We start from the raw sequence: 14,267 nt of genomic DNA, 5'->3' as shown, positions 1-14,267 counted from the left end.
TAGAGTCAACATGAGGAAAATGAGGGAGCTTATTTATGGCGCCCTGAAGTCCTACTGAATAATAAAAACCTCCACATATAACCACATTTTAAACTTTGTTTCTGAGCATCTCTGTCCAAAAACTGCTCTGAGTGGGAATTCGCTTTAGATGAGGGGTGGAAAATAAAGAAATGTGTAAAGTTTGACTCCAAAATGTTTTACCTCCGTAAAATATTAATTTAAAAGTTTAGAGGCAGGAAGCACACACTGCACACTTTGTAACTGGAGTGAAATAAGAGTTTCAACAAATATTCAAAGCGTTTTATTTGCTCTTTTAACATACCAATATAAAGTAATAAAAACATGAACAAAACATATAAAATTAAGAAAGAAAAAAGCAGTGATGTCTGACAAGATTGGACCCGGTGTCAGAGCGGCGAGCTCTGAAGGTCGCGGGGAAGCCCTGAGGTTTTAATGATCGTTTAGCTCTAGATCATCGGCGAGTCGCAGAGCGTGCAGGGTGCCTGCAGTATCTTCTTTATCCACTCTGGATCTGTGGGGAAACAAAACAACTTCTGTTTGTGCTCAAGATTACGAACAACAAATTCATTTAATGTGGTTATGTATATATTAATATCAGAGACTTTGAAGGGTGACAGGAGTACAATTTAAGACCCCCCCCCAAAAAAAAAAAATGGCCTCATTAAGCACTACGAGTATACAATTGAGCACAAAATAAGGGCATGTGCAAACTTACCACTGGATTCATTAAGTGTGCACACTGGCCAATTTGTTCTCACTGCCATGCATATGTTACAGGCTCGTTCTACAAACACAGTCGTACTCTCGTTATTTGCAATCTGCGTAGTGCCACACCCCTTTTCTCTATATAAGAAACACAAAAATCGATAATGTTCTTGTCCACTAAAGCAATAAAAGTGGGACAATCAATAGTGCACACCATTCCTAAGAAAAGGATGTGGCTAAATAATAAACATTTTTAGTAAGTAAGTATACAAGTGAAGTTTGAGCTGGAACAGCCGAGGTAATGTGTTGTGCCCTCGAGACACGAACTGTAGTTCAGACAAAGAAAGAAAAGGTTTGATATCAAAAGATGGGGAGAAGTAGGTGATGAGATACAATAAAAATGGACTGCAATGGAACGCAAACATATTTAATAATTGTGTAATAACCATTTTTATATGCTGAGCATTCAAAACTGGGGTATGATCACTATTGTTTGTGAACTCTACATTTTTATTTGTGTTTTGTTGAGTCTTCATTAGTGGTACTGGGAGGCCGGCCTATTCTAATACGTTATATAAAAGTACGCATACATTAAGCTGAAGCTTTATCCTGCACATTCACAGTTGTTATTCAGTGTCATTTACATTAATTAAAATACATTACAATTCATTGTTAGTGTGCATGTATAGTCTAATACTAAAGCACCAAAAAGAAAAATTCAGGTGAGAAAATATGGATGAAAAATTAACAAACTTAGCCCTAAACTTTTCACGACACACCACAATTAAGTGAGCCGCCCCTTGCACACACTGGTCTGACAAACTAAGCGCTTCCTGTAATGAGAGCATGCTTCTCTCCTGCTGCTTTCTACATGCAAGACAGGACAAGTGTAAGCGATGGTCAGTCTGCATTGTCTTCCAACATTTGTTAGAAGGAAACGGCTTACTTTTCTAAAACATCTATAACATTTGTCAGAGTTTCTGACCACTGGTTAAACAAAAACATCTATGCTTGAGTAAATTAACCCGCAATGAATAAAACGGGTTAAAAATTGTATTTATCCCACTGTACAATACTGAAAAAACTAATTTTAACCTCATGTTTGCTATTGACGTAGAAGTATAGAACAGGGCTTTCTAATGAAGTATGTGAGAGATAAGAAATGACTAAATTAGGAAGTTTACTGTGAAAGTGCATTATCTCACACTCATCAGTGAGGCAGGACTTAGGGGAAAAGAAAATTCTTCTTTGTGATCCCAAAACACCCACGACTAAAGTTAGATCTCACAGACATGATGTGCAGTGGCTCAGCGGGGGAAACGGCCTCCTGTCTGCTGCACAGACTGTAGTGTCTCGGGCATATTCAAGATGGCAACATGGCTGGTTTGTTTATCTCTAATTATTTAATGCCATATATTTAATATTAATGTAGGTTTTTTTGTCTTTTGCTGTCAGACATAGAGCTTCTAAATTGTTTTTAAGAATTTCATGTATAAAAGGGTTTTTATTCCAAACAGAAACTGCTGTGATAATAATAAAAATAGTGAAATAGGAACTATAAAGAAGGCAAACATCCTAAAGATGTTTTTAGACAAGTGGGGGGTGATGCTGATTTTGACAGATGCCACAACTGCACAGACCTGTCACTCATTAGCTCAGATAGGCTGGGATGACCAGCAGAGCTGCCCCTCAGGCAGGTTTGATAAAGACCCGAGATCATTTTTCCCCCTGCATGACCACAGAGCCTGCTCTTTTCCCACTTCTGTGTTTATGTAGAATAATATATTTTTTTCTCATTTGTATCATTATTGAGCTTACCTCCACCCATTTATAGGCTATTATGATGATGTGTACATTACATGTCATAGAGACATGTACTGTAAAACCAATGCAGAGCAAAGATCTCTAACTTACAAATATATCCGAACATAAATATGTAAGAGGGTTTCCTACATTTAATGTGAAGCAAATCATACTTTCCCCAAATCCAATTAAAGAAAACGAAATACTGGATACAATGACCACAGACAGAAATCTTCTTAATCAGTTTGAGTAAATAGTAAACGTCTGATAATCAGATTACTTAGATGCAATAAACGTTCCACAGACTCACCGAGGCTTTCTGCGTTTCAGGCTTTTTAAACCATTAAAAGAATGCAAATTATTACTGTAATGGTCAAAATATAAAGAAGGCATGAGGAACGTATGGTATGAGGAAAACAATTATAAAGATAACAATTATTTGTTAGCATACAGTACAATTCCCCTATGTTTAAGCAGTATATTTAAATCCTAAATTCTAATGTTACAATTGTGTACTGTAATGACTCCTTATCAGAATCGATGTAGAGCTCGTACCTAATGAGTGAGCAGCAGTCAGCAATGTCACTGTGGCCGGGACACCCCCAGACTGATACAGAAACCTTTGCTGGCTTGCCTGCACAGTCGACTGCGGGCTCGAGACAGTACTTAAGGCTTTTGTAAACTTAATTCTTTCCTTTAGGACTTTTATGAGGAAACAGAATGCAATCATTATTTCAGATATAAAGGCAATCAGAAAACATGTTTACATGCATTATATAGTAATGATGTATGTAATGCATTCATCTCCTCTTTCATCCCGCAGCTCTGCTGTCACACCTGTGTTTCTGTTTACAGTCTGTTGTGAACAGGCTGATTAGAAATCCATCTAACTGTACACATGGCAGTGGAAATCAGCTTTCCACTGCCAACAGGTTTTTCTAATCCAGGTTATCGTTTACTTAAGAAATCAGGACTAACGTGTCTCCTCCTCACTGGAACCTCGGATAGTTTTGTTTTTTTCTCCCCTGAGTATCAAAGTATTAACCCCTTCAGTAATTCACAAGCACAAGCAAAAAGAAAAAAAGTAGTCACCCGTTCTGTTAATTGCATTGTTGCACGTGCATGTCAGTGCACATTTCTACCCTCCTACTGAGCTGACCGACCTTAAAGAAGTCATGCAAAGATCACTTACTCCCGCTCCAGCATTCAGAATTCCCCAGCTACACATTTCAAGTCCTAGCCGAGAAAGTGACAAGACTGAGCTTTGTGACCAGTAACTCAACTCTTGCCTTATAAGAAAATACAAAAGCACACTGGCTAGAAAGAAAGAAAAGACGCTGTGCTAATTTCTGCAATCAGTCACAGTTAATAAGTATTATGTTTGTGTGGCTCAGTCATCCAACATGTCGAGCATTGATCCGAGCGGCAGAGGCTGATGTTGAAGGTGACAGGAGGAGACGGCTGATCGAGAGCGCGACTGTGAAATGGAGGTGGAGGGAGATGGAAAGTGGCGCTTACCCTCAGGCTCTGGCAGTCTGGCGATGCTATCCAGCAGGAGGCACCGTCTGAACGTCAGCGTCTGGCAGGCCTGGTATGACAACGCACACCTGGAGGAGACCGAAAGAAATACATTAGAGAGCTGGCTGCCAGGGACAGTCACACACACACACACACACACACACACACACATATACGCATTATAAAAGTAGAGCAGAAACAGTGCTGAGGTGCAGCTGACGGGCACAGATTTCCCCTCAGTGCCCACCAGAGGCACCACGTTCAAGCTAGAGAGCAGGCAGGAGAAATGTTTGACAGACGATATTTATGAGACGATGAGAGTGCTGCATGGGTAAATATCAGAAGGAAGGAGCCTTGATTACTGCTCCGAGAAGATAAATAAACCGTCAAAGAAGGCGTTCGGCATTGAGATTCAATTCATGTCCCAACGCTCAGGCTCAGCTGTGGCATCTGAACCAACGGTGCACCTACTAATCCTGTCAGGCTAAAGCTAAGAAAAACAACCATCCTTAGACGTTTTAAGTTTCTAAAGTTGTTCAAGAATTTTGTGCGTACCTGAGCCACATGTGTCCATTTTTACACATGGTTTGTTTGTGGTCTGTGAAGGGCAGCACATCCTGACACAGGCTGCAGCGCTCCGAGAACGTCTGCTTGTTCATCTTATTCTTGATGTGGCCAATCAGGACCTGAAGGACAAAGCATGCAGGACCAAAGGGTCTGAATTAAAGCAACCAATGCAAGCATTCCCAACTTGTATAGCGGAGGCAAAGAAGTCAAAGAAGTTTCTTCCACTGCAGCCTTACATCTAACAAGTATCCCCCTCCTACATATTTGCCAGACTTGCATGTTTCAGATAAACAAAACCTGAGTAAATACAAAAGTTAGAAAATTTCCAAACCCTCTTGGAAAAAGTAGCCCCCTAAACACCCTTGACAACCATTGTAACTGCAATCAAACATTTGCAATAACTGGTAATGGGCTGGTTTCAGTCATTGTACTGTGCAAATGTACAGTTTATAAAATTGAGGAAACCTGCAGTCAGCTGAGGCTACATCCACACTAGCCCGGATAGATTTGAAAACGGCGTTTTTGTCTGAAAACGCTCCGCGTCCACACTAGCGTTTTCAGTCGTTTTCACAGAGTTGCGCGTCCACATTGAAACGGCCGAAAACGCTTACGTTCCAGTACTGCGCATGCGTGAAACACAAGACGATTCGGCCTGCCTCATTTCTGTCTGCCGTTTATTTACTTTCCGGCTCTTTCAAACGTCGCGGCAAAACGTCGAGGAAACGCACAGAGTTTTTTTAAATGGACTAACAATGAGGTGGAGTTGTTGCTGCATCAATCTTTGGAAATTTACTTACCTGGATGATTGAGAATGCATCACGATGAAAACTGGTAATGAGTTTAGTGAATTCTTAGCCAACTATTCTTTGTAATCAACCCGCACTGAAGGGTTTTCAAGCTAGGGTGGCCTGTTTATGGGCGTGCCAAAGCACCTCAATTGGATTTAGGTGCTTGGATTGGATTTTCTGGGTCATGAAGCAACAACAGAAGTAATTGGGGTCTGCAGTTCTTTAGATGCTGTTCTAGGTTCTTTTGTGACTTCCTGGATGAGTCTTTGATGAAATGTTTTAGTAGGCCGGCCACTCCTGGGAAGGTTTACTACTGTTCCAAATTTTCCTCATTTGTGGATCATTGCTCTCACCGTGGTTCACTGGAGTCCCCAAAGCCTAAGAAATGGTTTTGTAACACTGTCCAGAGTGATAGATGTCATTGAATTTGTTTCTATAATCTACAGGTTCTTTTCAAATGATCACGTAAAAACTCTGTCCTTTGACTACTACTAACATTTTTTAAATGATCTGAAACATTTAAGCTTTTCAAATACTTTTTACAGCGCTGTATTCAGGAAAACCAAACCAAAAGAACGTGCAGTGGTGTCTTAAGTAGAAAAAAATAACACGCGAGTCATTACCTCTGATGCTCTGTCGTTGGTGTCTTTAGAGAGATACTCCACCAGGCCACAGGTGGGTATGCTAATGTTCTCTGCTAGCCAGGTATTGAGGTACACCACCCCTAACACCTTCTTCATGTTTTCTCTCATCAAGTGAGTCTCTACGGTGTTCATCCAAGCCTGTACCTCTGCCCTTTGCTCCTCCTGATTTTCCTCCTTCTCCAGTTTTTCTCCTCCGGGCTCACCTTCCTCTTTCACAGCACCTTCTTTGTCTTCTCCATCCTCCTCTTCCGCATCTCTTATGAACACCTTGCTTCCCTCTTTTGCAGGTTTCCAGTTGTTTTCTGTGTTAGGTGACTGCAGTGACTGGTGAAGTATTCGCACCAAAAAGAGCTTGAACCGCCACAAGTAAGGAGAGTCCGCTTCCCGGATCTTTTGATCGAGCTCGTCCTGCAGTGATGCAGGGATGGACTTGTTTTTCAAAATCTGCCACCTCACCAGGTCGAGCAGGTCGGCCATTTTATACAAGTTCTGCGTAGGAGACCTGAGCAACAACGCTGCTGCGGCTTCTGGAGTTTTTAAGGTCACAAAGTGAACCTGGTAAGTCCTGTTAACTGGATGATAGCCATCAACCATACCTTGCGTGCTGACAAGTGCAATATATGCTCCGTTGCGGCTCACTGCAATCCCGTGTATCCTCCTCCCCGTGAGGTTCTCTGGTCGCATCATTTCCTCCTGCTTAAATATTAAAGTGCTCTCTGTAAAAGTTGGCGTCAGCTTTTTAATCCACCCGTCTGTGGAACAAGTGTACACCGCGACACCTTGTTGACTGACCGCCAGGGAGACTACAGGAAGGGAGTGCAGCCCAGCCACGTGAGAGTTGTGTACATTTAGTCCAGCTGGGGAAATCACAAGTAAACACCAAAAGACGTAGCAGCCACGTGATGCGACGATGAGGCTGCAGCTGGATTTATGTATCGGGTGGATCATCGGGACACATTTGAGGTTTTCAACAGCGATTTCATCGCACTCCTTCCACAGGATGACGGGGTGTCGGAGGGTGAAGTACCCCTTCACTCCCGACAGGCTGACTGGCATGATCTTGACGGGTCCCACCTCACTGCCGACGATCAGGCCGCTCATGCGACGATCTGCGTTTTCATACTCCCACCACGCTAAGTCACTTGGTCTGGTCACGCCTGATTCGATGGTGTCATAAAACGTGACATCTGCCCCGTCTGTAAAAGGCAACACAAACTTCCACAAGACGAGGTCACCGTTTTCCATCAAAACAGCGAGGAGGACCATCTCTAAGTCTACGCCCGTGTTGTCCGGCTGAACCTGTTTAATCGTGTAAATACTCGACCACTCCATTCTCAGTGGCGTCTGCATACGGAAACGCCGCTGCAGCTCGTCAAAGTCCTGTAAGTTAGTCTGCGGCAGCTTGTCATCCTTTCTGGCATAATTCCGCTCTTTTAGCCTCTCGCTGTACTTTTTAGTAAGATCAACTAGCGTGTTCCACTCAAGACGCTTGTGGCTGTTATGAATGGTAAGTCTGTGGTCAAGCGTTAGGCAAGCGAGCAAGCAGCGTCCACTCGAGTCACAACCCAACGGAGACCAGCTGGCGTACTTTATTCCTTTGTGCACGCCTACTGATGGGTTGATCACGCTGTCAGCCAAAAATGCTTGCCTTACTGTGGGATCTGGATGTGTAGCGAACTTCACCATTGCTTCAGACAGCTCTACTGATGGCCCCACCTTAAAAGGCAAAAACAACATATATTTAAGGATTATAAAGTCAAGTTTGTTCTTAATTTCATGTGCAGAAATGTTTTATTTGATAAACCACCAACACTTCATCTGAAAAGCTGTGTGTTTACACTACTGCCATTTTTGGTGCTTTGACCAAATGTGAGGACTGAGGGTGGATCAGCAGAGTGGACATCCAATGAGCATACCCTGGATAATCCCGCTGACTCCAAAAATGTCCATAATTGCCTAAATTAATTTGATGTTTTAATCCCCATGACTTGACCCATGAAATCAAACAGCAAAGTATTAACTTGGGTCAGAAAAGTAAGGCACAAGAGGGCTGATTTTCCCATAGATTCCCATACAAATATTATACACACGTGTTGCCCCTGCTGGCCATTGAAAATAAGGCCGGTTTAAAGCACTTTTGTATTGGCTTTACTATGATATTTTATATCATCAAGCCAACATGCCCCAGCCCTTCCTGTTTTGTTTTCTTACAGGTTGTCTCAGCTTGGGGGGGCCACTGTAACAACACCCTGCTACAGGCAGAAAACTGGTTCTTTATGCCAGACTTGCTCAGGCTACAAGGAACGTGCCATATCATAGCATCTGCTATAACGCAGATATAAAATTTTCACGTGATATAAAAGCATTATATCTTGGTGTCAGTGACATAGGGATGGCACATGTTTACATTCCTATGCACCTACAACAACAGCACAAGAGCCACATCATCAGCCTCTGATGAGATGATAAGATAAGATAAGATAAGATAAGATAAGATAAGATAAGATAAGATAAGATAAGATAAGATAACCTTTATTAGTCCCACACGTGGGAAATTTGTTTTGTCACAGCAGGAAGTGGACAGTGCAAAAGTTATGAGGCAAAAATTAGAATACAGATTAAATACAGAAAAAAAGGAGCAACTTCAACAACATCCAAAAGAGCTGAATACTTTGCAAAATATGCAAGAAAACTATGCAAAGTGAGAGCAGAACAGAAGTAACGTCATCAGCTACAACTCAAGACCTACCACAAAGTCCTTAGAAATGTTGCAATATTGCAAAGATTTACAGAGAAGCACCATATAAACAGTATTTTTGAAAACTATTCAAAAAGTGTGCATTTATCTCACATATAAATGCACTTATATATATATCATTTTTCTATGTGCACATCTGAATGTCAGTATGCACTGCTAGATGTTAAAAAAGCATTAGAAGCACTACATATAATTAGCTGTAATGATCTCTTTTTAGCAATCATTTATTTCTTCTGTTAAGCAACAAAATCATCATCAGGTTTTAGCTTAATAAGTGGTATTTCCACAGAAAAGGCTAAAACTGTTACCAAAGCACTGATGATCCATTTTCTGTGAATCATCTAATGAAATAACCACCTAATTATTGCTGCTCTACAGCGAGTAAAACCTAGAAAAAGTTTTATGTCAACAAACTGGACAAACAGGATAGACGCAGTATAACCAAACAGACTGCAATGAATAAATTAGAGATATCTAAGTTTTGTTATCTCATTTTTTAATGCAGGATCATTTTAGGTAAATGGTGAACATCATGGCCCAGCTTCACCACAGAAAACAGCCTCCTGGGTGGCTGTACTATTATACAGACAATATCATGGCCTCTAAAAAAAACCAACCCATGCTTTGTGAGCCACAGTCTACAGCTCCCAGCTCAGTACCTCCCATTAAAAAGCAGTTATTCATATCAGCCATTGACAGCTGGAAACCAACTTTGCCTGTCTGCCACCGTGCCTAGTGGATTATAAAATTCAGCTAGGTCCAACAATGTATCTGCCAAGTGGATTTTTGGACTGGAGACGAAACCAAAAAGCACTCATGTTTATACACAAGAGCAGCTGCGAAGAGACAAATTTACCACAACAAAATTGTTTCTCTCGTTTTTTTGTTTGTTTAAAATCAGCATTTGTATTCTATTACTTTGATTATCTTCCCTGCGCTTTAGTAAATAATGAAAATACAGAAACATTCACCACTGCCAAACTAATAGCCAAACTAATAGCACAAAAGTGCTTGGCTCCCTTTCTGAGACATGTGTACACAATTTGTTTAATGAGAAAACAAACATCAACACCGTTACAGGAGTAACACATATCAGTTTGTGATCACCTATTTATATGTTATTTATTTACTGAAGCAATGACTTTAATAATTTGTGAGCAGTGATCATGCTCTGAAAGGTCTTGCACAAAGCTAATGGGTCAATAAGTTGAACACACAATGCAAACAATTGGGAATGTGTTACAAGCCATTTTTGTGCTTCAGGCCTGTAATGTGACGAAAGTGCATACTTCATACACCATCATTTAAAGGGGTTTCACAAAAATACTGCATCAACTGTTTAGAGTACAGCCATTTTTAAGCACTGTTGCCCAAATCGCAGTTTCATGTCACTGGCAAGCAGTTTCATGGCCAGGGGAGACCTGTTCCTTTGTTATTTCATAACAAATTAAGCAAATCGAGGATATGGAGTTCTGCTGTTCAGAGGTGCCCATGCAAGTTAAAGAAAGCATTACTAGGTTGAAAAACAAAACAAACGTAGCAGACACACACACAAAAAAAAACTTCAGCAGTGGCCAAATCCAAATCAGTAACCTGGTGCATTCTTAAAAAGAAAAAAATGCACTGCCCAACTCAGAAACAAAAAGACCAAAGATGACATCATGAAGTTCAAGACGACAAAATTAATTCCAAGGTCTAGAAAAACCAGCACTTAGCTGAGTCAAGAACATTCGCTTGCCATTGTGAAAGTCTAAAATCAAGAGACGCCTTCATGAATGCAAACACAAAGGGTTTAATACAGGGTGCAAACCACAAAAACCTATGGGCCCAACTGTATGTAAAGCTCTGATCACAAGAGGAGACATGAGGGAGACTGAGGGAAGAACCTAAGAGTTTATTTATTTCCCACATTCATTTATGAATATGAAGCAATGTTTGAAAATCTCGTTTAGAAACAACATTAAACAGCTGATTTAGTCTACCTTGATTAGTAGACATAAGTGGACAGATGTGAGCTAGTTAGCTGTACCCTACATGACAAGAAGAGTACCGTAGTTACATGGTGGAAAAGCAGGGCCTTAAACAGCTGGTTAAAAGGCTCAGCCGAAGATAAAACATCCCAGCAAGAAAACATTTTTTTTCTGTTTTATGATGTGACAATATTGCAAAACTCCTGAAGAGTTTCAAGGCTAGTTGCTCTTAAGGTCAACTGTTTAGCAGTTATACTCTTTCTTTTGTTCCTCGGTTAATGAATGACTGTCTTGCAGTGTATTTAGTATAGCTATAAGAGTAGCTATTAACCTTGGTTAACATGGTTTGAGGCAGTTATAGTTAACTCTTCCTGTTTTCCTTTATATCCATATATACAGTGGCTTGCAAAAGTATTCGGCCCCCTTGAACTTTCCCACATTTTGTCACATTACAGCCACAAACATGAATCAATTTTATTGGAATTCCACGTGAAAGACCAACACAAAGTGGTGTACACGTGAGAAGTGGAACGAAATTCATACATGATTCCAAACATGTTTTACAAATAAATAACTGCAAAGTGGGGTGTGCGTAATTATTCAGCCCCTTTGGTCTGAGTGCAGTCAGTTGCCCATAGACATTGCCTGATGAGTGCTAATGACTAAATAGAGTGCACCTGTGTGTAATCTAGTGTCAGTACAAATACAGCTGCTCTGTGACGGCCTCAGAGGTTGTCCAAGAGAATATTGGGAGCAACAACACCATGAAGTCCAAAGAACACACCAGACAGGTCAGGGATAAAATTATTGAGAAATTTAAAGCAGGCTTAGGCTACAAAAAGATTTCCCAAGCCTTGAACATCCCACGGAGCACTGTTCAAGCCATCATTCAGAAATGGAAGGAGTATGGCACAACTGTAAACCTACCAAGACAAGGCCGTCCACCTAAACTCACAGGCCGAACAAGGAGAGCGCTGATCAGAAATGCAGCCAAGAGGCCCATGGTGACTCTGGACGAGCTGCAGAGATCTACAGCTCAGGTGGGGGAATCTGTCCATAGGACAACTACTAGTCGTGCACTGCATAAAGTTGGCCTTTATGGAAGAGTGGCAAGAAGAAAGCCATTGTTAACAGAAAACCATGAGAAGTCCCGTTTGCAGTTTGCAACAAGCCATGTGGGGGACACAGCAAACATGTGGAAGAAGGTGCTCTGGTCAGATGAGACCAAAATGGAACTTTTTGGCCAAAATGCAAAACGCTATGTGTGGCAGAAAACTAACACTGCACATCACTCTGAACACACCATCCCCACTGTCAAATATGGTGGTGGCAGCATCATGCTCTGGGGGTGCTTCTCTTCAGCAGGGACAGGGAAGCTGGTCAGAGTTGATGGGAAGATGGATGGAGCCAAATACAGGGCAATCTTGGAAGAAAACCTCTTGGAGTCTGCAAAAGATTTGAGAGGTTCAGCTTCCAGCAGGACAACGACCCTAAACATAAAGCCAGGGCAACAATGGAATGGTTTAAAAAAAAAAAAAAAAAAAGTCTGGAATCATGTATGAATTTCGTTCCACTTCTCACGTGTACACCACTTTGTATCGGTCTTTCACATGGAATTCCAATAAAATTGATTCATGTTTGTGGCTGTAATGTGACAAAATGTGGAAAAGTTCAAGGGGGCCGAATACTTTTGCAAGCCACTGTATCTATCTCCTGCACATGCCTAAACCTTTCAGTATGACTTTGCTAAGCTACGAACCGCACAGTTTGATGGATTGTCGGAGCATTACGGCTAACGTAGGCAGGAGCCTCGCGGAGTGATCTGTACTGCGCTTCGATATAATATTACCGTGTTGTGCGTGTATGACATCTTTTTAAGTTTTGTGGATATTATACAAGGTTATGCTGAGGATATGTCGGCCAATTTCCACTAGGTTTGGTTAAACTGTCAGCAAGGAATTTGCATTTCCACTGTTAATTTTTATATAAATTTAATGCACATAAAAAAAAAAAAAACAGCTGCTTGTTTAAGTGAAAATACATTGATGGGTTTTGTTTTTTTGCACTAATAAAGTTGTGGAGTTGTAAAGTATTTTGTCTAGTGTCAATTATATCGTCAATTATATTGTTATCGCAAATTTTCAAATGTATATCGTGATAAATATTTTTGGTCATATTGCCCTGCTCTACACCAGTCTCCCTCTCACTCACACATGTATTATGTCTTTCCTCTTTGCTCCACAGTATACCTCCACCTCTCCAGGCTCTCTTCCACCTGCTCTTTACTCTCGCAATGTCATTGAAAACATCACAGTCCACGGAGATTCCTGACTGACATTATCAATCAATCTGTCCATCACCGCTGCAAACAAGAAGGGGCTCTGAGCAGATCCCTCGTGCATGTCCTGCACCACCCCCACATACTTCTCTGCTACTCCGGACTTCCTCATGCAGCACCACAGTTCCCCACTCTGTACTCCTACGTTTTCAAACAAAAACTAAACTAGCCCAAACTAAACTGAAATTTAAAAAATAAATAAGTAAAATAAAGGTGAGCTTCCCGCAGAAGAAGTTATTGTTTCCCAATCAAAACAGTGGAGCACGTGACTTGTAAACACCACATCAGCTCAGTAAGCTAAAGCTACAGAGCTGCATGGGTTCTGATATTTCCCTCTTATAACGTGTTGGTGTTAGCAGGTAACAGGCGACTGTATGCGGTCGCTTACCCGCAGTTTGTATTCCTCGGCTGGGACGGGGATTGAAGTCCTGTGCAGCGTTAGGTCCTGTTTGTTGTTGTGGACGTCGCACACCAGCTCCATCACCGCCAGGGAACTGGAGGTGCACACAGCCAGGCGGTGGTCCTGCGACCACGAGAGAGGCTGGAGTCCGCTGACCGGGGCAATGAGAGGAACGACGGGCTCCCGCTTGACCGACACATCCTCCGCTTCTGGTTCAGTCTTAATGACTACGTTTTTGGGCAGGGTGTGCACCGAATCACAGGTACTGGCAGCCGCCATGTTTTCTGGGCGGCGGAAGTGACGTCAGACAAGCGCGGGAGGAGAAAAGTGAGGAGCTTCCTCCGCCGATTATAAAATTGACTTTTATCAAGTCATTTAGCACACATAATAATAATGAAATAAATAATAAAATAATAAGAATAAAAAAACATTAAAAATAAAAATTCAGCAACATTAACATCAAGTGACAAAATAACCGAAACACTACATTTCACTGTAAAGAAAAGGTATGGATTGTCTAAGAAACATACCTTTCCATAATGCTTTAAAACACTGCTAATAAATTAAAGCATCAAAAATGCTTTTATATGATTTTTATATGCATGCTTTTTATTATTTGCAATTCACAAGAAAATGTTCATTAATCCCTTTCATATTTTGCCACATTGTGCTTAATTATAAATAAAAGTCAACTGTCTGGCTTGTACAGTTAGTAATATTTTTTTAAGCTCAAGTGAAAATGTAATTGCTTAAAA

The 14,267-nt window shown here is 41.2% G+C and overlaps 1 protein-coding gene across 1 annotated transcript; it reads right to left on the bottom strand.

Moving 5' to 3' along the window:
- Positions 1-285: 285 nt before the first annotated feature.
- gtf3c4 (general transcription factor IIIC, polypeptide 4) lies at positions 286-13,939 on the bottom strand. The gene is made up of 5 exons (XM_026174349.2): positions 13,501-13,939; positions 6,026-7,762; positions 4,603-4,733; positions 4,048-4,136; positions 286-532 (listed from the first exon to the last, which is right to left on the bottom strand). The coding sequence occupies exons 1-5, from the start codon at positions 13,789-13,791 to the stop codon at positions 468-470; spliced, it is 2,313 nt and encodes a 770-aa protein (XP_026030134.1). The 5' UTR covers positions 13,792-13,939; the 3' UTR covers positions 286-467.
- Between the last annotated feature and the right edge of the window lie 328 nt (positions 13,940-14,267).

Source organism: Astatotilapia calliptera, chromosome 7 (assembly GCF_964374335.1).
Source record: "Astatotilapia calliptera chromosome 7, fAstCal68.1, whole genome shotgun sequence".
Classification (NCBI taxonomy): Eukaryota; Metazoa; Chordata; class Actinopteri; order Cichliformes; family Cichlidae; genus Astatotilapia; species Astatotilapia calliptera.
The sequence above is the reverse complement of the archived record's forward strand: the minus strand, read 5'-3'. Positions and strand labels throughout refer to the sequence as shown.

Coding starts and splice junctions, on each gene's coding strand:
- gtf3c4 (XM_026174349.2), bottom strand. CDS start 13,791: ATGGCGGCTGCCAGTACCTGTGATTCGGTGCACACCCTGCCCAAAAAC. Junction 4,137..4,602: donor AATGGACACATGTGGCTCAG/GTACGCACAAAA, acceptor GGTCTCCTCCAG/GTGTGCGTTGTCATACCAGG. Junction 533..4,047: donor CAGACTGCCAGAGCCTGAGG/GTAAGCGCCACT, acceptor GTTTCCCCACAG/ATCCAGAGTGGATAAAGAAG.